General features: G+C 43.1%; 1 protein-coding gene across 5 annotated transcripts in view; it reads left to right on the top strand.

The window, feature by feature from the left end:
* The first annotated feature begins 6,129 nt into the window (after positions 1-6,129).
* DPY19L1 (dpy-19 like C-mannosyltransferase 1) overlaps positions 6,130-24,564 on the top strand; it is a 103,216-nt gene continuing 84,781 nt past the window's right edge. For 2 of the 5 annotated variants that reach the window (XM_070616224.1, XM_070616223.1), the window contains exons 1-3: positions 6,137-6,536; positions 19,211-19,235; positions 20,160-20,247. In XM_070616224.1, coding sequence (XP_070472325.1) covers positions 6,239-6,536; positions 19,211-19,235; positions 20,160-20,247 — 411 coding nt within the window. In that variant the 5' untranslated portion in view covers positions 6,137-6,238. Of the gene's footprint in view, positions 6,537-19,210; positions 19,236-20,159; positions 20,248-23,811; positions 23,950-24,564 lie in introns of all 5 variants that reach the window. The other 3 variants (XM_070616225.1, XM_070616222.1, XM_070616221.1) reach the window with 3 other exon arrangements.

Here is a 24,564-nt window from a genome sequence, read left to right as displayed (position 1 = left end):
TAGTGAACATTTGCTATATCTGCTCTGGAGACTGGGACCAGGAGAATGTAGAAGGATTTTAGGGCAGCACGCAGGGTCCAGTTGCTGATGGAAGCTAAGAATCCTTAGTGGTTCTTGTCTCCTAAGTTGTGGGATTTCTCCAGCAATCCTCAGTGCCGTGGATAGAGATCCAAAGTTGGACAGTGGGATTTTGCTAGGTTGCTGAGGCAGGAGGGAGGGGGATCCTGGCAGAGAGGGAGTTGCAGTGATGGGTCCTGGCACTTGACATGGAATAAAGAAGAGGCTTGGAGGCGTGGGGGGCTGGGTTGTCTGAATTTTACAATGCAGAGGCAAAGCCAGTGATGACAAGGAACAGGATGAGACCATAAGAGTGGGTGGATGACGTGGAGTAGGCGTGTAGGTCACCAGAGATGAGGATGTCAAGGAGCTGAGAGAGGCTGGGTGTTGGAAGGGTGCTGAAGTCATTCACAGCATTGGTAGGAGCTGAGAAGACTGGGGGCCAGGGGTAGAGTAAATGGGGGGAGAGGGGGTGCTACCACGTAGTCTGTACAGGACAGCAATGATGAAGGGTAGAGATGACAAAGTTCAGAGGAGCTTTGCAGGAGACAGAAAGAAGCTCCAGGGAAAGAATAGTAGAGTTGTAGGGGAATGAACCTGTCACAGGAGAAGGGGCTCTGGAAAGAGCCAAGAGGTGGAGACTACTGAGAAGAGCTGAGTGTATCAGGCATGGGCTGGTGGCCTCAGGGAGCACAAGGAAAGGTCAGGTAGAGGGAAAAGCTTAGAGGCTAAGCTGTGTGATACATCCAGGTGCTATCCCTGGAGAACAGGAACAGGAGACAGACCATACAATGTCTAAATGAACCAGTCCCCCACCTCATCTGTGTCTTGGAGCAGGTGAGAGGGAGGCTCAGGCTTCTGGCTAGGTGTCAGCAAAAGCCCACTGGATGCAAGCAAGTCCTGGCCCCAGTTAGAGGCTGGAGGTGGAATCCACTGGCTCCCAATATTCCTAAGGCTACCCGGGTATGGAGGGAGCTCAGCATCCTTCGGCAAGGAGTCTGCTCAGGTCTAGATATATTTGCGGGGCTCTGGGCATTTCATGCTCCAGTCATTACTTCATTCATGCACTTTTTAATCCATTCATTTGTCCCTCAATCTTACATTCATTGTTTCTTCCCTTCCTCATTCCCAAAAGGTCTTAAGATGTTCATATCAGCATCTACTATATGCCTGGCACACAAGGTTTTCAGAAATGTGCTGTTCCCTGTCTGTAACACTTTTTCCATGTTACCTTCTGTTGAAACTGTTTCAACAAGGCCTAGACCTGGTTTCATCTCCTCCCTGAAAACTCCTCAGTCGTGTCAGCCATGGTCTCCTCTCTTTGGAACTCTTTCAGTCCTTATGCTCTGAATCACATATTTCCCTACAGAAGTGTATTTTGCTCTAGCTTACCCTGTCTCTCCAACTGAACTGTAAGCCCTTTGGGGATGGGGACTCAGCATACGAGTTTTTAACATCTGTAATATCTGCTAAGACACTAGGGACATGGTCAACAACAGGCATTGCTTTTTAGGGAGACGTGCCCCTCTGCAGTGGAGTGGTTATTGATGATGCACTAGAACTAGGACTGATAATGAACTCTCTGAGTTTCTCAGGAGCACTCCTTGGAGCATGAACAGTCTGACCTGCAAGGTCAGCTACCAGAAAGACAGAAGATAAAATGTGAAAAGCAGCAAAGTAGCAATGTACATTTGTTCTCACCTGAGACTAAAGGAATACATTATAACACAGTGACAAGTTAATGTCAGAACTTCGCTGAAAGTGGAATGTTACACAGATATACTTTGTTGCATCCACATTAGCTTTCTGTGAAGCATGCTGGGATTATGCAGGTTCCTCTCTTGATGTTAGCAACTGCTGAGGGAGACAACTTCCAGAATCTAGACCCCAAGACACTTCTCCAATAAAGAGATCAAGTAACCTCGTCCAAGGAAATGAGAAATAGATGCCACAGTCAAGATTCCCCTTTTGGGGGCTGACCCCGCTGCCGAGTGGTTAAGTTTGCGTGCTCTGCTTCGGCAGCCCAGGGTTCGGATCCTGAGCGCGGACATGGCATGGCTCCTTAGGCCATGTTGAGGTGGCATCCTATATGCCACAACTAGAGGGACCCACAACTAGAATGTACAACTATGTACTGGGGGGATTTGGAGAGAAAAAAGCAGGAAAAAAAAAAAAGAAGAAGATTGGCAACAGTTGTTAGCTCAGGTGCCAATCTTTAAAAAAAAAAAAGATTCCCCTTTTGTTGTCAGTCTGTGGACAGGAGAGCAAGTGGGAGGAAAAGGGGGGAAATTTGGAAGTTTTAAATGAGGCCTTTAAAATGCCAACATAGAGAAATAAGGAAATTGGTTTCCAGTTTAGTCTTTCCTTGACCAAATTTTGCTTTTCATTGCCCACTTAACAATATTTCCCTGGTCCCTCTACTTTAATATCATGAAGCTTTATTTTTGGGCATTTACTTGTCTTCCTCTATTATTTTATGCTCTTCCTCTTTATTTTATGCTCATTTCCTCCTTTTAATCTCCTCCTCACTCTCCATCCCATTTTTTTAAAATTACTTTTTAATTATTAGTTATTTCAAATGCCCAAAATGTAGCTTTTAGTGAGAAGAGGATTGGGTTTGCACCCTGGGGATCAGACCAGGGATTCTTCAGTGGGATGCTTTGTTGGGTTTCTGTCCTTGGAATCTGTCTGCTTTGGCTCAGCATTTCCGTAGTGTCACATAAGGAAGTACTTTGCTAGTGCATCTGGAACTCTTGAAAAGAAAAGCACATTAAAAGTGGACAGTAATTGTAATGCTTAATCTATATCATTATCATCTTGAATTGATTCATAGGATCACCTGTGCACAACACATTTTTAAAATGCAGCTGTTAGTCCTTTTTTTTTAGCATCCACCACTATGTGGCAGGCACTGGCCTAAGGATACAAATATGAATAAACTGCATTCATTGCTCTTGTGGATCTCACAGTTATAAATACAAAATGAAATCTGGTATGTAACTGTCTGTGACTGTTCTAGTTTCTGCTCCACACTCTTCCTGTGTGAAACATCCTCCTATTTTGGGGGGAAGAGGGGCCACAGGAGTTGCCTACTATTTTATCCAGGCTTAATGACCCACCAAATGGGCAGTGTTTGTAAAGCACACGTGGGAAGCACGGAACTTCGGGGGAGCTCGTGCTTGTAAAGCACATGTGGGAAGCAGGGAACTTCGGGGGAGCTCGTGCTTGTAAAGCACATGTGGGAAGCAGGGAACTTCGGGGGAGCTCATATAGCCGAGAAGCTTGAAGCCCAGCAAGTGCAGGACTGGTCCAGAGATCACACAGCTGTCCTTGCTCTTCTGTGCTCCACTTCCCTGTGTCCTCACACCCATCCTGAACTGTCAGCCTCAGGCGCTGGGAGGACAGAGGAACTGCCATGCTCCTTACACGTCATCCACTGCTTTGAATATTTATTGAGCAATTACTTTGATGCAAGTAATTGTTAGATACCTTACATACATTGTCTTCTTTAATTTTTACAAACCTGTAAGGTAGATAACTTTTTATCACTCCCCTTTTAGGGATGAGGAAATCCAAATTCAAAAACGTCTAGTAACTTGGCCAACATCCCAAGGCTGATATGTATCAGAGGAAAGAATGGAATACAGGCCTAAAGTTACCATGTTTTTTTTTTCTTTTTTTAAAGATTTTATCTTTTTCCTTTTTCTCCCCAAAGCCCCCCAGTACATAGTTGTATATTCTTCGTTGTGGGTCCTTCTAGCTGTGGCATGTGGGATGCGCCTCAGCGTGGCCTGATGAGCAGTGCCATGTCTGCGCCCAGGGTTCAAACCAACGAAACACTGGACCGCCTGCAGCGGAGTGCGTGAACTTAACCACTCGGCCACGGGGCCAGCCCCTAAAGTTACCATGTTTTTTAACCAGTACCCTATGCTGCCCCTCTGTGGGATTCTCCACTTGGTTGCCAAGCAAGGAAGGGGACTTGTCAGCACTGGTAGAACTGATACAAACCCAGTGGATGTGTCTTAATCATAGATGTTCCTCTTTCAATTCAATTCAACAAACTTTGAGGCTCTGGTCAGGCTCTGTGGGACAACACAAAGTTGAACAGGGAACACTCTTGTCCTCTAGAAATTTGAGACCACGGGAGAGGAGGGTTAGCACAAAGTGACCCTCCAGGACACTACAGAAGGCAGCATTCTGAATCATCATTTGATTGTTATCTCCTGCATTCATTCACTCAATCTCTCATTTATTCTTCAACAAGTGTTTTTTCTGGTAAAATGGTCCCAGTTGAAGGGAGGCGGTTCTGGAACCCATGCCACCATGTACCGCAGGACACAGACAAGCAATCCAACAGTTCAAATATTGAACCTCTTTTCCCCTGTGTTTTTCTAACCATTTAAAAAAAAATCAGTCAACAAATTATTTGTGTCACCTTTAACAGACATTGAATTAGGCTTCTTTTATTCTAATGGGTAAATATTAGGAATATATTGGGTATATAATGGGAATAACTTCCAAATTAATCCAAGAGGGTAACCCTGGATCCATCTGACACATGGTTTCAAAATCCAAGCATTCCGTGATAGGACTTTCAATCATTTTTTTTTAAGTGTCTAAAAATAGGTGTTCTCTGCTCCAATGACGACATCTGAAAATCCAAACTCACAAAATATACAGAGTATGAGGGATTATTAGTTAGCTCGGAAAAACATTTTCCCTTTACAAAAGAGTTCATTGTCTGTTGAAAAGGCGTAACAGTGAACGAATGCCAGCATTAACTTCCTTAATAAAGAAATCGCCAGGCAGAGAAACTTAGCTGAGGATCTATAGTCACGGGAAGCCCCTGGAATTACCATGGAGACAATTATCAGAGCGGTGTGGCTTGATTTACAAAATTGGGACTTAGGGACAACTCTTTGGAACAAGCCCCCTGGACGCCGCAAGAAAGGAGCGTCTCAGTTGTCATCCACGAGGCTGTAGGCTTTTGTGCAAAGAACGCGGGGTGGAGGACAGGAAGGATAACTGGGAGCGGTCCGCTTTTCCTAACCTTCCTGGGTTTCTTTTACTCATGCATTCTGCTGCTGTGTGAAAGAAAATACCTTTTGACTAAAGTTTCGTATTTATCAGCAAATGAAGTTTTCCTGCTTGCTTTCTTTTAAGCCGCAAGGCTACATCACGTGAAATTAACAGAACATACGTACTGATAATCTTTCCTCCTCGGACCGTTCAATTTTATCACCTTCCGCCTGGGCTACTACCCTGGTTTTCAGTTCACCCTTTTACTATCAGGCACACACTTGTGCCTCGACCCTTACCGGCTACCGCGAGACACTCTGCTGCTATTTCAGGTCGAGTTGCACTGTCCGTCGCATCCGTGAACGAGGGAGCTGCACACGGCAACGTTCTAAATTGCGAGGTTACACTTAGTGGAGTAAAGGTGAGACGGCGCTTCACTCTGGTCCGCTCGCCTTCCAGCCTTCCAGCGGCGGAGCCACCGAGGCTCCAGAGCGCGCGCACAGCGCCCCCCCGTGGTCGTTCCCCAGCGCCTCCTCCCGGTGCACACGCCCCCGCGCCGCGCCGCCGGGGCCACGCGGGCTTCACCGGGCTGCACGCGTAACCTTAATCGGGTCCCAAACTTGGACCAGCGGCCCCCGCCGGGAGAGGGCCTCTTTCTCTTCCCAGCCACTCCCAGAGGGAGGGGCGGCCGCTCCCGGAAGGCGGCCCCCACTCCCGCCCCCGCCGAACCCCGGTGCTGGCCAGGAGCAGGGCCGGGGTCGCGGGGCAGCGGTGGGGGCGGCCCCACCCGCGCCGTCAGTCCGCGCGTGCGCGCTGAGTGCTCGGGAGCGCGCGTCCGGCGCGGAGGGGCGGCGGGGGCGGGGCCGCCGCCGCTCACAGGGTGTCCCCGCCTCCGCCCCCCGGCGTTCCGCGGTCGCCGTGACAACCGGAGCGGCGGCAACGGCGGCGGGCGCGCGAGTCCGGCGCCGCCTCCCGGCCGCACCGCCAGACAGGCAGCCGCCGCCCGGCCTTGCAGCTCTCTCCGCCTCCCGGCCCGCGGGGAGGGACCGGCCCGCCCTCAGCCCGCCCGCCGGAGAGTGAGCGGCGCCCGGGCCGCCCCGCCAGTCCGCGTTCGCCGGCCGCCGTCCGGGCGCGCGCAGCGAGCGGTCGCGACTATGCCAAGATGGTCCTGCAGGCGCGGAACAAGCACCGGGAGGCGGCCCCCAAGCCGCCCCAGCCGCCCCGCGCCTCGCAGTCGCCGCTGAGGGGGGCGCCCGACGCCGGCGCCGGGGAGCCCGGGCCCGAGCGCGCGCCCCCGTCCCCCGGGCGCAAGGGCGCCGCGGGCAGGAAGGGGCCCCGCGCCGAGTCCGCCGCGCCGCCCGCCCGGGGCGGCCTCGGGGGGCGCCTGGCGGCCGGGCTGCGCGGGGCGCTGGGCCTGCGGCGCGCGGGGCGCGGCCGGACCTGGACCACGCTCCTGCTAGGTGAGCAGCCCCGGCGCGCGGCCGCCGGACGCGGAACTTTGAGGCGCGGGCCCTCCCCCTCCGTTCCCCTCCCGCGCCCCGAGCCCCGCCGGCCGGGCTCCGCCAGTTTGCAGCCCTCTCCGACTTTTTCTGGGACGTCCTTCCCTCCTCCCCTCCCCCTCCCCGGGCTCAGCCTTCCTCGCGCCCTTCCTACCCGCGCTCTGACTCTGCTTTAAAAAAATGGCCCCGAGATCAACAGCTGCCCGGCCTGGCCGCGGGCTGGCAGGTCTGCGCTAACGACACTGGGGCGCTGCTGATTGGCGCCGACCGGCCGCCTGCCCGTTATCTCGGCCCCTGCCCGGGAGGATGGTTTGTTTCGGGTTGGAAGCGATTCCGTTGAGCTCAAAGCAAAGCACTTTCCCTGTCTTAGAAAGTTGCTAAACTTACAATTAAATTTTAGCGTGCTTTTTTCTTCTTGGCCGCAAACACCGCCGGTGGCACTTTGTGATTCCCCTCGGCACATCACTTTCCAGGTTGTGTGGTGTTCCGGGCGCCCGAGCCTTAATCCCCTCTGCTGACCTGGGAACGTGGGATGGGGAGGGCTCCCCTCCTCTCCCGCGGCCATGCACCGAATGGATGCTGTGTAACAATGTGCTGAAAAAAATAAAGTTGAAACATTCATAGGCTGTGGCCCGACTTGAGGTTTCCTTTGTTTTCTGATTGACATTCTGATAAGGCAAGTTATAGCAGTTTGGATAACAGGCCTGATTTTTCTAAGTCAGCCAGTAAAATTCTATAACATTGCGTTTCCTATATAATGCCGTTAATAGGCTTTGGTTACTGAATTATTTAACTATCGGTGATTTATCTCTTCTTATGTCTTCAGATTCCCGTAGTGACCCAAAAGAATTTGGAGTTCAGTATAGGCCGAGGAATAGAGCGCAGCAAATCGGCGTCCCCTGAGATCACAGCCACCACTAGAAGCCACTCAATCATAAAAAGCCAGAGTCATCACTGTGTGTGCGTGTGTGTGTGTGTGTGTGTGTGTTTTTTAGTGGGCTCGAAAGGTTGATACTGTTATGGGGGTACTGTTTTTTTTTTTTATTTGGTAGACTTAAGTGTAGAGTAATTCTGTCTTTTCAGTACATTCCTCCTTTTTGCAGTGGTGAGCTTGACAAGCGCTGCTGGTGTACAGGTTGGAGAAGTTCACCTTGGGGAGGCAGCATGGGACAGGCGATGAGATGGGCTCCAGCTCCAGTGCACAGTGGTTCAGTTGGGTTTCAGTTTCAAATTATTTCCTTTGCAGACCTTTCCTTCTCTGTGATGTGGGATTGTCACCTGTCCTACTTACTCCCTGGGCATGTCCTGAGGAGCAGAACTAGAAGGCGTGGGTAATATATGGGAAGGCACTTTGCATCTAAAGCATTTAACAAGTTTTAGTTGTTATAAAAGCACATGCGTAATACTGATTTGAGGTCTGGTGACAGAAGGAAGTGGCATTCTTCTTGAATGGTTAATATCAACATTCACCACTTTGTGGTGCAATATGGAATGGCATCACTTCTTCAGGGAGGTTATAGTAACCAATCACAGAATAATATCTATTGCATTTTCTTTTGTGCATGTGTATTTTCTTGTAATTGCATTTCCGTTGAATCTTCTTATATTGGACGGCTTATATTTGAATTTAGTAGTGCTCATAGCTAAATACAGTTTTGTGTTAATATAAGACTGTGTTACTTTACTTGACTTACCTTGTTGGGCATTGGAAGGAGGTACAATGAAGGAGCTGTCCCATGTTCTTGGGTGTAGCTGGCCATCAGATGTATGGATGTTTGATGACCAGACTAAGGTCTAGAAGACTTTGTGTCCTCGCTAATCATCTACAGGAAGCTGTGGGGCAGCTTGAGAGAGAATTCTGGAGAATGATTGAACCTGGGATGTTTGGTTCTTTCTTTGGCCCCATATGCTTGGGCCTGCAAAGAGGATCAGAGTTTAGACATTTTTGAAAGCTGACTCATTTCCTGTCTTCTTCCCCACTTATTCCCAGAATGGGTGACAGTTGAGCTGACACTGTACAGTTTTTTAGTATGGGACGTTACTATGACAAAAATTGCTTCTTTTATGTTTAGGAAGAAACTACACCTTGAGGCTCCCTGGTAGAAGCACAAATTTTTAAGAGTTAAGACACTGAGTAAGGGTCCCTAGTTCAGTTTCTCTCATCTCCTCCATATGTGCTAATCTACCAAAGTGGCCCTTTCTGCTGTTGGGCAGGGTTAAGCACTGTTAAAAAATCCATTTTAATAAACATATATGCTTTTCTTATTTTTGGACATTATTTATTATTTAATGGTAACAGTCATAAAGAATTGTTCTTAAAATGTTTATTTTTAGAAGTTTCAACCCAGTAGCTCCCTGTATCAGCCAGGGGAGGCAGTGTTTCTCCAGCTTTTTTGACCACAGCCCACAGTAAGCAATACGATTTGTGTTACATCTGCTCACACTTCTGAAAATGCAGTCCAGTACATTTAGGCACATGTCTGTCTGTCTGTTGATCTATTTATGTATGTCAGTGTCCTGGCAGGAAATAGATTTAATAAGTGGACTTGTTTTCAAAAGTGTGAGCATGTTTAAGGAACCCACAAAGGACGTTGAAGCACGCAGGGCCTGTCAACAATGAGAAGGTGCTGCCATCTCTGGCTCTGCAGGAGAATGAGAGCGACCCCACACACTCCTCCCATCCTCATCTCCAGCTGGTGCCTCTTACTGGCTGACCAACTGGAAACTCTCAGGCAAGGGGCCCAGCTGAATCATTCTGTAGGGTCATCCTCCTGGGGCTGGTAACAAAGCAGAGAAGGGAGGAGAATGATTTGAAAAGGCATATGGGATTAACCAGCACATATGTGCATATATTTAAAACAAAGAATCGTGTAATAACACTTATCTCTATAAGGTACAATGCACTCTGATTTTACTATTCTGTCCTTTTAAAAAAATGCTGTTTCTAAATCATGACATTGATTTCATGATCTAGTGTTATGACCCGCAATTTGAAAACACTGCCTTAGAAGAACTGTTTCTACTTCTATACCTGTTTCAAACCAGTTGGGTGCCCGAGCAGAGCACTTAGCTTCTCTAAGCCTCCGTTTGTACACGTGTGAAAGTGGGAGACCTGGACTAGACTGCTGGTTCTCAGTCTTGGCTGTATACTAGAGTCACCTGGGAGCTTAAACAATTCCCATAGCCAAGCCATACATCAGAGCAGTTGAATCAGAATCCGGGAGTGGGGTGAGGTGGAGGGAAGCATCAGTGGTTTCAAAGTCTGATGTCATACCTCTCCGCAGAAGCAGACTGGCATCACTGAGCTGACGTTCCTGCATGGCAGCAATCCCCCGGTATTATAATTTACCTCTTCCCCTCTTTTAAATGGGGACACAGTTCAGTTTGCCAGATTTTCTCCTAGTCTCTATTGTTTTCCCAAAACTGGGGCTGTGAGTTGCCATTTATCATCGGATACGGCTGTATTTTAATTACAGCTGAGAGAAGAGTGACATGTTTCTTATGCCCACGTTCCTTATCAAAAGAGGGAAGACAGGAATAGCTGGAGAGGGCTCTGTGTTTCAAGGAAAAATGGAAGGGGTACTTGCCTTCGTGGAAGTGAAGAATATACATGTTAAACATGTGAGCAAGGCATGCCTGTGGTGAAAAACTATAGTGTAAGATGCTGCTTACAAAACATAATAAAAAATGTAACCTGAATATGGAAAAGATAGATGATAAAAACTACTGTTTTTTTTCCCTTACATCTGTCCTATATGACTCATTTACATTACCTGCCTGGTTCCTGTGGTCAGTGGCAACTGCACCCCTGCTCTAAGCTGGTTCTTTATTGGCAAGGCTTCTCAGTCTCAGCACTATGACATTTTGGGTCAAATAAGTCTTTGGGGGTAGTGTCCTGTGCATTGTGGGATGTTTAGCAGCATCCCTGGCCTCTACCTATTAGCTTCCAGTAGCACCTCCCCAGTTGTGACAAACAAAATGTCTCCAAATAGTGGCAGATGTCCCTGGGGAGGCAAAATTGCCACTGCTTTTATTATCTACAACTTATGAGTACTGGGAAGCCTATATAATGGGAAACACATGACATCTTAGGGGCAGAAGGGGTAAGAAACTGGGTGTAGGCAGAGGGTCGGGTCGAGGTGTTGGAAGCTGGGATGGGTAGGAGGCAGTGTGGCGTCTGAAGTACCATAGGCATCTCAGTGCTGACCTGCATTTGAATCCTGTTTCTGCACTTGAAAGCTATAGATCTCTTAATATTTCTGGCTCTTAGTTGCTTTATCTTTAAAATGGGGATAATAAATGCTTCACCTGGTTATGGCAAAGAGTTAATAAGATAATATATGTAAAATAAAAGTAGCTTCATTTACATTTCTCAATTATTGAATGCCTGTTATGCCAGGTTCTATTTGTTGGAGAACAAGATAGCTGCCTCCATTGACCGTCCGTTCTAGAAGGTGGGGCAGGGGCTGGCGGGGGGGGGGGAGCAAATAAAAATAATTGCACATTGCAGTAACTGCAGTGGAGGAAAGAAAACAGTGACTGAGATAGAAAAAAACAGGGAATACCCACTTTAAAGAGGGTCAGGAAAGGCTTCTGGGAGGTAGCCTTAAAGCCGAGCCCCGCAGGCAAGAAGATTCACACTGTATAGAGGAAGAGAGGAAGGGCATTGTGCATGGAGCCTCCAGCAGGTGCTAAGGCAGAGCGGAGCTCGGTGTGCTGAAAGGAGAGAGGGTGGCGGAGCATCAGTGTGAGATGAGCACAACCAGAGCTCCATAAGGAGCTTCCGTTTTATTCCTAGTGCGATGGGAAGCCATTGAGGAGTGTTGGACAGGAGAGTGAGGTGATTTAATTTTTATTTTGAGAAATCTGCTTTGGGGAAAATGGGTTGTGGCAGTGCAAGGACAGGAGTGGAGAGAGACCACTGAGGAGGCTCTGGCAGGCATCCAGCGAGGGAATTGTTGGCTTTGATGAAGGGGTGGATTCGAGATTTATTTTGGAGATAGAAATGGTAGGACTTGCTGGTGAATTGGGCTTAGGTTGAAGGAAAAGGAAGAACGGTGGGTTTTTGGCTGCTGTAACTGGGAAAATGAGGGTGGCATTCATGGAGATGGTGAAGACTAGGGGTGTGGGTGAGGGGACAGGTTTGAGGGAAAATATCAAGAATTCTATCTTGGACATGTGACCTTTGAGACATTTGTGAGATGTTCAAGTTTTTTTTTTTTTAAAACAGACCTTATTTCTCACTCTCTTCTCACCTTTGATCTCCATGGAAATTTCATAAAAATATAGAACTTAAAGGTTACCTCCTGGAATTCTACATATGAGGAAGCTAAAGTAGGCCAGGCGAGTGGCCTGACGTTGTTAGTGAGTTCGCTGGGTGAAGTTTGGGATTGAAGTCAAGGTCTCTTGGCTTGTCAAGAACATCTGTCAACAATTAAAAGGCCCAACCTACCGAGAGACTTTTTGTTTGGCGAGTAGGAAGATCAAAACGCAAACAAAATAACCACGGAGGCACCTCGGAGAGTGTGAAGTCCCAAGTTATTAGAGGTGACAGTTGTTGCTGTACAAGGTCGTTAAGCGCTAGGAAGAGAGAGAAGGAAGTAAAAACCCCTCATTTCACATTTGGTGAAAATGAGACTCAGGCTAAATTCCTTATAAGTCATTTAGAATCAAAACAATATTTCCTAAGAATGACTTTCTTATCAGGGAAGGTAAAAAGAATGTGATTTTTAATTTTAATTCTTTCCCTGTCTTAATCACTGTTTTCAGCTGTCAGGATCTTGACAGTTTCTCCTTTGGAGTATGGTTTGAGTTTATATTTGCTTTTTCCTAATAAAAATTGTTAAAAATGTAGATTTCCAAGCCCCAAGTGAGATGTGTTGAATTGAGATCTCTGAGGGTGGGGCCGAGGAAGGCAATCTTAACAGGCTCCTCCTAGATCAGTGTTCTCAACCCTGGTTGCACGTTAGAATCTCCCCAGTGCCAGACCAAGCAATGTTCAGAGCTCCCAGGTGATTCCAGGGTGCTGTCAGTGTTGAGACATTGCCCTTAAATGTGTTTGTAAGTCACCTGAGGGGTCGTGTTAAAATACAGGTTTGGAGTCAGGGCGTCTGGGATGGGGCCTGAGAATCTGCATTTCTAGCAAGCTCTCAGGTGATACAGTTACTGCTGGAGGACACTTGGAATACAAAGGACCTAGTTCTCACGTTAAATTTTGTGCAACTACCTAGATTTTGTTCCAGTCATTTCTGTACTAGTGATAATTAACCTTGTACGTCAGAATCACTTGTGATAAAAAAACATCCCTGGAGTTTCAGATGTAGGGCTTGGATGAATACTCCAGTATCTCTGTTTTCTTTAGTGCCCCTGATGATTCTAATGCAATAACAGGGTTTAGACTACTGTGGCTCTCTATTGCTGCGTTATGATGTTCTCTCTGAAACTTGCTTTGTTTCTTTAGTGATTACCTCAGTGCTTCCCAGCTTTTTTCACATCGCGGCACGTGTATAAAATGATAATATTTGTGTGGCATGGGCTCGGGGGATAAATGATCTCTTCAAAGCCTGGAGGTTACTGGCCTTCAGGACTCTGGCACTCGCATTCTTGGCACTGCAGGCCCCACTGCTTGGAAAGTTCTGCCAGACTCCCTTCCTGGTGTTCCTGGAGCTCTGAGAGCCTGACATACTCTCTATAGAGTGAGCGGGCCCTCAATAAATGTTATTTCATTATTGTCATTATCATTTGTGTTCTGTACCATCAGTATTAGTAATGGGAATTCTTTTGTCCTGTTGGATGGAAATCCACATCCAGCTTTATTGTAGCTGTCTTCTTTTCTGGCTACCCACGATAAATCCTCACACAAGTTGTAATCATGTTTGAGACTCCACAGCCCCCCTGCCCCTCCCCCATCCCACTTTAGTAAACCCTGCCCTGAGAAGTTCATCACTGGTCTGCCTTCTCAGATTTCTTACAGTTCATAGACTTTGTGCCATTTGCTTGAGTGCCTAATGTCTTCTCTCATTATTTTATGTATCTAAGTCTTATCTCTCCAAGATTTTATCTTTAAGAGCACAGATGTTGGCTAACATTTTTTTAACGTTGTTCTTGGTTTCTAGGAAAATGTGTTGTGCATGTGGTAAGCATGTAGATACTTGTTGACTGTAAAGCACTCATAACACACAAAAATCTAGGTGCTAGGAAGAAGGAAGGAGCTGAGCTTGTGGTATCCATGATGGTTTTCTCTTTCCCAAACTAATGAATGTCTTTTCACTCGTTAGTTCACTACACAGAAACTGGGATTTGTTCCATTTCAGGTACTATAGAAATATGATTTCTTTTTTAATGTATTAATTTTATTGTAATATATAATTTTTCATGTAATGGGAAGTCTTTGAGCAGTTTGAAGTGCTTAGACATTGTCTTTAGGTGTTTAAGTTTTTGTTTTATTGAGTACATCCTATAATTTCTCTTACCTGGTGATAGTCATTTAACGCTTCAACCCGGTGAGGTAGTGGGCACAATGCTAGGAGATGTAGATGTTAAGGTGAATTAAACTCAAGCTCAGCCTCAAGGCCTTTGCATTCTGGCAGAGAAAATTATTGTGTGTATGACTAGCTATTTAGGTGCCGTAATAAAAGTGTTATAGCTAAGGTGGCAGGACGGGCTTCACAAAATGCCACATTTGAATTCCTTTGACTCTGAAGGACGAGTTAGGAGTTTTCAGGCAGGAGCAAAGGCATGCCATCGTTAAAGCACTTGGTACCTTAGGGGATGGTCGCCCAGTGCAGCCAGCATGAAGGGTGTGTGGTGGGGATTAGCTGGAAATAGAGTGTGGGCTCCGTGGTGTGAGCTGTGGGAAGTCATGGGACTTTTCAAACAGAGGAGGAGATGCTTAGATCTGTACATTTGGAAATTGACTGTGTTCTCCAGGATGAATTGTTGATGTGGAACGGGGACATTATCTACTGGTCACTTCAGCTTCTGGAAACAAACTTAAACTCTGATGGGACCCTTGAGAACAATAAGAAATGGTTAGTAATATTAGGAAGGGGTCGAGATAGAACTTGTCAAGGTTTATTTGGAAACCTTGTCCAAAAGATTTATGGAGCATCCTTAACCTCTTTTTTATGTCATTTTGTCACTTGAGGGTTAGGGAGGCTAAAACTCTTTAGAATGCTTTAAGTATGGATTAACCTCAATTTAGGAATAAGTTGCATTTTTAAATTTTGCAAGTCATTTTGGACTTAAAATATATTTCTCGTATAAATATGTTACAAGATGAGGCCACCAAATGCCCACAAGTGGGAAAGGAGGCAGCTCTGTCATGGAGGAAAGAAACTGAGGTTTGGAATCAGAACCCTTGGGTTCAGGTAGTTCTTGCCATTTGCCAGCTGTGTACCGCTTGGAAGCCCAGCATTTGTAAAATGGGAATAAATACTTGGAAGCTTGGTTGTGAGAATCAAATGAGAGAGTTTACGAAGGTGCTCTCTGAATTTTAAGTCAAACGCTGGTGATGAAGTACACGTGTAAGGAAGAACATGTAACGTGATGGGAAAATGTATTCGTGGTCAGAGATACATGTCGCGGCTGCAGTTGCAGGAGAGCCCCCTGCAGGTTACCATGGAGGGGCTAAGGCAAGGCAGCCCATGCTGGCTTCATAGCTTTTGCTCTTACAGCTTGAGGAGGAGGAAGAGAGAAAGAAGGACAGGGGGTCTCGAACTTTAGTTTGCAGGAGACTCAGCTGTGAACTCTTTAAAAATGCAGATTGCAGGGCCCTACTTCCCAGCAATCCTGGGGAGGGGGGCGGGTGTGTCTGGGGAGGGACCCAGGACTTCTGAGTCACCTGCTAGTGTGGGGTGGCTTCCAGGAGGAGGCTGGGAGAGGAGGCGAGAGGCGTCAGGGAGCTTGGGGCTGGGCCCACAGGGAATTGGTTTGGGAGCCCTTGAGGATTTCGCAGAACGCAAACTCCCATTTCTTTCTCCGTTCCTTCCGCCCTCCTTACTGCTGCTGACTGCTGTGGGCCAGGCAGGAGGGTGGGGGCAGGGGGTGTCTGCTCCCCACCTTCCGAGGACACTGGACTTGCCCGGGTGGGGCGATCTGGAGGGAGGGGAAGAACGGTAGATGAGACTGGCTTTGGGAATTGTGGCTAGAAGGAGCGAGTGTCAGAGGGAGCATGGGAACCTCACTCAGGGGAGCCCCTGGCTCGCTCCCTGTCCTCTACCCCAGTTCCCTGGCTGTGCTGGGCTTTGAGGCCAAGAACTGGAGGCTTGGGCAGCCGGCTGCATGTAGACAGGGGTCTAATTTGCACTAAATCAAAGGGAACTCCATTTTTGCGAAAATAAAAGCAAAACCAAAAACTGTTACCTGCAGATGAGTGTGTTTGTGCATCTATCCATTAAAGTATATTCAACTTAGGCTTATTATGTGGACATGATTTAGGATCATTTCCTTTCCCCCCTTAACTATATCAAATTGTACACTTTAATTCAGCAGACATTTGAGTTGGGCTATGTCCTTGCCTCCTGCTAAGTACTAGAGTAAAGTTGAGTAAAACATTGTTTCTACCCTCGGGGAGTTAGTTCTGTTTTGTTTAAACAAGATTCTAATAATAGAATAATTTTCAGTGAAGTGGCTGGCTCAAATCCTGTAGGACAGAAAATTGATACAATGAAACATATAATCTAGTACAAAATTTCCTTAATCAGAAAGTGGAAGGAGTGTCCAATTTAGTTGCAGAGTGTTGGTAATTTATATGCTTCCAGCTAAACATAAGAACCATTCAAAATTCTCAGCCATTGGATTGGAATCTTTTGAATTACATTACAAAGCAAGCCTTTCCTTGAATACTTTTTTCTTACGGAATAGGTTTGGATTTTTTGAAAGTTTTTTTTATGTTCTTATTTTTAAAAAAACATGCTGTATTTACCTCAGTATCTTAGAATGACAAAAAATAGCATATGTGTTAAATGGAAAAAAGGGATTATCAATTTTGTGGCACTCCCAAAAGACTATAGACAGGGTTGACATCACTGGAATAAATTTAGAGAAAATCATATATAATCTTTTCTGTAGGCGAGAGGCAAGAAAAGCTCTTTGGGGGTGCCTTTAGAAGTTTTGTCATTTTATGTCTTTATGCTTAAGTTATATGCTCACAAGGCAGTATCTGCTTCACTGGGGCTTTCATTTTCAAATGACATATATGTATAATTTATTTCAATTTTGAATAAAGCATAGCTCTACATTTTTATATAAAATTAATAGTTTCTATAAAACATACTATCAACAGATGAATTGCCACTTTTTTCCCCTTTTATATTTAAAATACTAAAAAAGGGAAGAGGAGTGATCCTTTAGGGTAAGGAGGCCTCAGCCTTGGTCTCACCCCCTCCATCCTCCGCAGGAGACCGTGCAGTGCATGGCTCTCAGGCCAGAAGTCCTGCCTCCAACCTCCTTTTCTCTGTTTACCCACTTTGTTTCCTTGGGCAAGTTACTAAAGTTCTCTGGGCCTCAATTTCTCATCTGTAGCCTGGGGAAGTATTTGTACACACCACATAGGATAGTTGTAAGAATTTATTAAGTTAGTTCAAGTAAACCACTTAAAAAGTGCCTGGCATGTAATAAAAATTCAAATGTTAGTGGCTTTTATTATTACTAAATTGAAACAAATAAAGGAATCCAAAACATTGAGCAGATTAGGAATTAACTCCGGAGACTATGAAAGAGTGCCATCCAAATGCCAAGAACTCCCAAGAATTGTCTACACGCGTACTGCAAGGATTGAATTAAAGGAATCAAAGGAAGGCACCAAAGGCCGCTTTGTACCTTCTGTCCTTCTCCTGAGAAATTGTGGTATTCTGAGGAAGCAGAGGGATGATGACCTTGGGAAATCCTATTTATCCCTCCAGAATTGTGAGGGTCAAAGTCTCATTTAAAGGCATAATGTGAAAGGCATTGCTGTTAAAATCAGCCGAAGCCAGGATGCCCTCTTTTATCAGAATTATTTAGCGGTATTCTAGAAGTTTATTATTATTGTCAAAAGAAGAAACTAAGAGTAAAATTATAAAAGAGGAACAAAATTATCATTTTTAAATAATATTATTTAATGTGAGAATCGAAGATGGTAAACCAAAAAACTATTAAGAATTAATAGTTTAATAAATGAGCCAAAAATAAATATATTACAAAATAAATACGCTTCAAAAATAAATACCTTAACAATATCCAGTAAAATATAATGAAAAAAGACTTCATGGGTATTAGCAGGAAAAAAATCTTAAACTCCCAAGAAAGACTTAATAAGAAATATGAATTAACTATGAATTATGTATTTACTAATAGGATTTTTCTCAAGGGCAATTGAAAACTAAGTTGCATAATTGAACATGGTCCGTATACCATGTTTATGAACATGAATATACAGGTTTATATTGTCAACATGTACATTCTTCCCAAGTTAATTTAGAAATGAAATCCCAATTATAATCTCAAAGGTATTACCAAAGTATAAATTGTGACAAGTCTTCAGTATGATAAAGGTAGCATTTTACATTCAGTGAGAGAAGAATGATTTCTCAGAACATGATAGTTAGATCACTGAGAAAATAAAACCCAAATTTTATTATGGTAGATGAAGTCTTTAAAGGCAGAAACCAAAAAGGAAGTGGGTGGTAGATTTGTCAATAAGAAAAAAATAAAATTTCAGATCAAAGTACCATATACAAACAAACGTCAAATGACAAACCTAGTTAAATATTTGCAGTTTCAATGATCTAGAAAGTAACTCTCTGTCTTTTATAACCATTAATATCTCCTAGACAAAATGTATTTTTTAAGTTTTTAAAATATAAATACTTCTTTAAGAATAAGGCAACAAGATCTGAGCTGGCAGGTTTTTATTTCTAACAGTATTTTCATAGTTCATTTCCTTAGATAGTGATTATTTAATCAAGCCTGCGATAAGAGGAATCTTGTGATATAGGAAAACTGAATGGCATTTTCTGGATTCATCTTAATATGTTCTTTGTACTTGGACAGAAAGCAAAGTATTGATTCTCATGAGACTGATTTTATTATTAACTTGTTTGCTCTCTCTTACCTTTTCTTTCTATCCCCCTCCGTCTCTTCCTTCTTTCTTTACTTGTTTCATATTAAATTTGTTTAAAAAATAGTCAAATTTGTTATGAAAGTTCAGATATTGAAGCGCTGTATAAAATGTGGCAGTTCCTCTTTTTATTCATCCCCAGTCCTGTTCCCTGAGGTTACCATGTTTCTTTATTCTAAGTTCCCTCCCACCGTTGGTTCTATTCCTCTGGCACTTCTGTTTATGGAAGTTTCCATCTGAGAGTACCTTGTGTATTTTTTGGCAAATAATTGTCCTTCATATATTTTCTTGAATGAGTGAGTGAATGAAAATTGTAAGTATATGCCTAATTCCTTTAGAGTCGAGTCTATTGGTATTTTAAGCACACCTGGGGCTTCTTTCAGAGAGTCAGTATTCTTTCCCTAATCCCTAAGAGTCCAACATTTACACATCCCAAACTTCACGGTGCTGGTGCTTATCTTTGGAATGCTTTTCTGTAAGGTGGAAGCGTTTCTGTATGCTGACATAGTAATTTAAATTTGTTCTTTTCTTCCAGCCGCCTTCGCAGCAGTGTTGCACTGGTAAGACTGTTTTTCTCCTATGGTGTATTTTATGAGGATGTTTATAACTTACCAAAGCTATTTCCCATATATATAAGGGAATAATTTCAGTATGTTAAGGATGAATGTATATTATCACATGCGACACAGTAGTCTGCAAAAATAGTTTAATTGATAAATCAGGGTCAGAATAATATAATTTTTTAATAAAAAAAGAGATCTATTATTAAAGAGGTTATATTTGAGACTCTCCTTTTCTTCACATTAATATAGTGTTTGTGTTGAGAGGAAGATTAATTTTTTTTAATCTTCTGGGTAGAGAGAAATATGAATTTCATTAATCAGACATTTCTGAAATGGTAATCCAGTGACATTTATAGTTTAATCTATAATTTTATTGTACTTGACTTAAAATATCATTATTCTGGTTCATTCTGATTTTATAGGTTTTTTTTTTTGTGTGTGTGTGTGTGTGTATGAGGAAGATTGGCCCTGAGCTAACATCCACTGCCAATCTTTCTCTTTTTGATTGAGGAAGATTGTCCCTGAGCTAACATCTATGCCAGTCCTCCTTCATTTTGTATGTAGGATGCTGCCACAGCATGGCTTGATTGAGTGATGTGTAGGTCCGTGTCTGGGATCCAAACCAGCGAACCCTGGGCCCCCACTGTGGAGTACATGAACTTAACCACTATGCCACCAGGCTGGCCCCCATTCTGATTTAAAAATCTAATTTGAATGTGTTTTCTTACAGAGAAAAATTTTAGTAGAAATGTAAGACATGCTGAGTGGAAAAACAAATATGGATGCCATTGTATTTGAGTTTTATTATAAAATTATCTGCAAATTTGTAGATAATTTTACTTTCTCTTTGAGAGTTTCTTTTAAAAATAATGCTTTGTCTAAGTTTCAGCGCTGCTGCTTTGTTGTCTTTTGCTTTTGCAGGAGCCATATTACACACCTCTTTGAAAATGATCGTCATTTTTCTCACCTCTCGACATTGGAAAGGGAGATGGCTTTTCGCACTGAAATGGTTAGTTTTCATGTGGTATTTTATTGTAGTATTTTAGTAATCTATAAATTTTAAGCTTTCTGTCACAGAAATTTTCATAGATATTCCAAAGGAGAAAGAGTAGACAACTCTCTACCCATCCCCCAGCTTCAACAACTGACCACACAGCTGTTTTTCTTTCATCTACACATCTGCACACCCATCTTTTAAAGGAAACCCGAGACGTCATCTCATTTCATCTGTGAATACTTTCATATGTATCTCAAAAGAAAGGATTTTTTTTTTTAACGCAGTACCATTGTCACGCTTGAAAACAATGAACAGCAGTTGCTTGATATTGTCAAATATCCATCAGAGTTTAAATAGACCTGATTGCCTTTTTTTTTTAGTTTGTGTGTTGGTATGTTTGAATCAGGATCCAAACAATGTCTATACGTTGCATTTAGTTAATGTGTCTCTTAAGTCTTTTAATCTATAAATTTCTCTTCTCATTTTTGTTCTTTTTCTTGTTATTTATTTGTTGAAGAATCAGGTCATTTGTCCTCTAGAATTACCTACAGTCATTCATGTTGTTTATTATGTTCCATTGTCTCAAGTTTCCTGAAAATTGATAGATCAACGTCTTCGTAGCTGAAGGTTTGATTTTTTCTGGGAGGTATAGTTGATAAGTGGTGCTGTGCACTTACTGTACTATATCAACAGGCACAACGTCTGTGGTGGTCTCACTTTCTGTGATGTTAAGATTGATCAATGGCTTTAGCTGTTGTCATGCTGATCCCTCCATTATGGCCTAGCCATCTGCTTAGGTCAGCTATTTCTTTAGAACTGCCAAATGGTGATTATCTATCTATTCTATTATTTTTTTCCCCTGCATTTATTAACCATAATTCCTCCATAAAGAAGAAATTTCCCACAATACCTGTTTTGTTTCTCTGGGGTACACTTCATATAGGAAAGACAGGAAAATGCTTGATTCTTTCTTTTTACTTGCCACTTTTCAGAAAAATGGGTTGGTTCCTAGCATCTTTCAGCTAGTGGTGACCAATGGAGTCCCTTCTTTTGGAGTATCATTATGATCTGATGGACTTTAACATGCTTTGTAAACTTACCTATCTTTAGCTGGTGAGAGCCCTTTTAGTTGGCTCTGTGCCCCCTTGACATGACCTCACTAGTGTTCTGTAGCTTCCTAACCTTCTGGTACTGCAAGATATTTCCTCTCCAGAGCTGGAATCATCCAGTTTTCCAAGGAGTTCCCATTCCTTTCAGTGGCAAATGGTATTTAGAGACCATAATTTTGGTGTGAGAGATGCTCATTGCTACTATTTTATACTAGATTGGCCATCATGTCTAGGCTTTTTTAGTAAATAGAATTAGGAAACAATTTTAAGAGAAAATAAATCATTAATTTATATTTTTAAATTGAAATTTAGGATTAGATGGTTTTACTTATTTGATATTAAATTTATCTTTTCTGTTAGCCTGAGAGTTTTGGTTTCAAATTACTTATATTTGAGGCATAAAAGTACCAAAGCTATTATTAGGAAAATGGAAAAATGATTACTGGAAACAATAGAAAGCTTTCTTTCAGTTCTTTTTGACTTGAGGATATATTCCTCTAGGGTGTACAGTAAAATTACTATATGTTAAAGTTGTATGAAATCCTCTCCCAACTTGATAAATAGTTAATTCCTTTCTTTTACTTTTCTTTTGATATTTAGGGATTTAAAAATTTCTATTTTAGGGGCCGGCCCTGTGGCCAAGTGGTTAAGTTCAAGTGCTCCACTTCAGCAGCCCAGGGTTTCCCTGTTTCGGATCCTGGGTGCAGACATGTCACCACTCGTCATGCCATTCTGAGGCAGCGTCCCACATAGCACAACCAGAGGCACTCACAACTAGAATATACAACTATATACTGGGGGGGCTTTGGGGAGAAGAAGAAGAAAAGAAAATTTTTGTTTTATAATTAAATAAGATATTTACATGATTCCAAAATCAAACCTACAAAACAGGGTAGGTTATAGTAGTTTCCTGGGGCTGCCGTAACAAAGTACAATAAACTACGTGGTTTAAAAGAGCAGACATTTAGTCTCTCAGTGTGGAGGCCAGAAGTCTGAAATCAAGGCATGGGCATGGCCACCTTCTCTCTGAAGGCTCTAGGGGAGAATGCTTCCTTGCCTCTTCCTAGCTTCTCCTGGTTTCCTGTAATCCTTGGTGTTCCTTGGCTTGTGTTGGAGATGCAGTCACTTCAGTGTCTGCCTTCATCTTCATATGGCATTTTCCCCTATGTCTCTGTGTCTAAATTTCCATCTTATTATAAGATTACCAGGGGACCGCCTCCGTGGCCGAGTGGTTAAGTTTGCGTGCTCCGCTGCAGTGGCCCACGGTTCGGATCCTGGGTGCAGACATGGCACTGCTCGTCAGGCCACGTTGAGGTGGCATCCCACATCCCACAGCTAGAAGGACCTGCAACTAAGATATACAACTATGTACGGGGGGGTTTGGCGAGATAAAGCAGGAAAAAAAAAAAAGATTGCCACTTATATTGGATTTAGAGTCCACCTGTGATCTCATTTTAATTTGATTACGTCTGCAAGGAACCTATTGCAGATGAGGTGACATTCACAGGTTCTAGTAGGCCTGAACTTTTTGGGGATATTATTCAACCAAGTACAATAGGAAATATTTTTAAAATATTGAATATTAGAGTTGACAGCTAATGGTACTGGCTACCAGGACAGTTCTAGGCAGACTTGTATGGAGGATGGAGTTTGTTTCCTGTGTTCATCTGTCTTGCTCTATACTGCCACTTATACTCCCTCATAAGGCTTCTAGTACTTGCTTGTTTCTTTAGCCTATGTATTATTCCAACCTTGATATCCTTCCTAATTAGTATGTCAAGCTAAAAAATTATTTATTTCCCTCAAAATGAGAGTACTACCACTCTCCCTCTCCTCCGTCCCCACAGCCCAGTCCTCCAGGGTTCTTACCTTATGCTGAATTGAAGGGAAGGAACATAATCTGCAAAATTAGTTGACATCTGAATGTAATTTATATGTAATGCATCAATATATAGCCTTCTTAATATATTTGCATTGTTACATATAAATCTGGAGGAAAAATGGCTGATAGTATGATTTTGAGGATTCAAAAAGCAGTTAGTAGGGAACATTTTTGGCTCGAGAAGATTTCTTGGTTTAGGGTAAGCTAAAGTTCCATAATAAACCACTTGCTCACCCTGTTCCTAAGATAGCCCTTTCTAATACTTAAATTAGTTTGGGTTATAAGGTTTTCTTAAATGAAGTATGCTATCTGAGTTGTATTACTTTTTAAATGTTGAAACTATTTTTGAAGCTATTTTGAGCTCAACTGTTTAAATTAAGACAAGGTTATACTAAAATATGTAGGTTTTTTGCACTCTAAGAATTTATCAGTGATCAAAACCCAGTGAAATTAATTGTAGATATTACTTGCTTGATTGCTTTGTTTTTCAAAAGCAGTGTATTTGTTATTTTTTTAAGCTAATACGAGGCATAGTAATAGTAATTATGTACTTTTTATTATAACTTTAACATATGCTTATTTCAGGGACTATATTATTCCTACTTCAAGACTATTGTGGAGGCACCCTCGTTTTTGAATGGAGTGTGGATGATTATGAATGATAAGCTGACTGAATACCCTCTTGTTATTAATACATTAAAAAGGTTCAATCTTTACCCCGAGGTAAGTTGTTACATTTTTCAATTGTGATTTTTTAAAACTTTTTAAAAATTTTATTTGTATTAAATGCTGATTCTAAATCTAAGGTGTAATTTAATATATTAAATTTTGTCTCATTTTCTTAAAGAAAATGCATATCCTTTTTTTGTTTTTTAAAATTTTCATTTTTTTTTTTTTTGAGGAAGATTGGCCTTGAGCTAACATCTATGCCCATCTTCCTCTATTTTATATGTGGGACAGACGCCAGCCACAGTGTGGCTTGATAGGTGGTGGGTAGGTCTGTGCCTGGGATCTGAACCAGTGAACCCCGGGCCGCTGAAGTGAAGTGCACAAACTTAACTGCTATGCCACTGGGCTGGCTCCAATGCATATCTTTTCTTGGAAAGAAATATGGAAAAAGGATCATTATTAATTTTGGGGGGCTTTAACTGATTTTATGGGAACTATTATTATGATTACATGGTTTAGATAATGTGAAAACTAGATTTGGTGTGTTTACAGGGATTAAAGCAAGGGGGCACCATTACTTTTATATGTCATTTGTCAAATGATGTCTTTTCCCTCTGTGTCTTTATTTAATTGAATGCCCTTTCTCTGGGTAGGCGTAGGGGAATGGTG

Source organism: Equus przewalskii, chromosome 4, assembly GCF_037783145.1.
Source record: "Equus przewalskii isolate Varuska chromosome 4, EquPr2, whole genome shotgun sequence".
Taxonomy (NCBI): Eukaryota; Metazoa; Chordata; class Mammalia; order Perissodactyla; family Equidae; genus Equus; species Equus przewalskii.
This window is presented reverse-complemented; position numbering and strand designations above follow the sequence as displayed.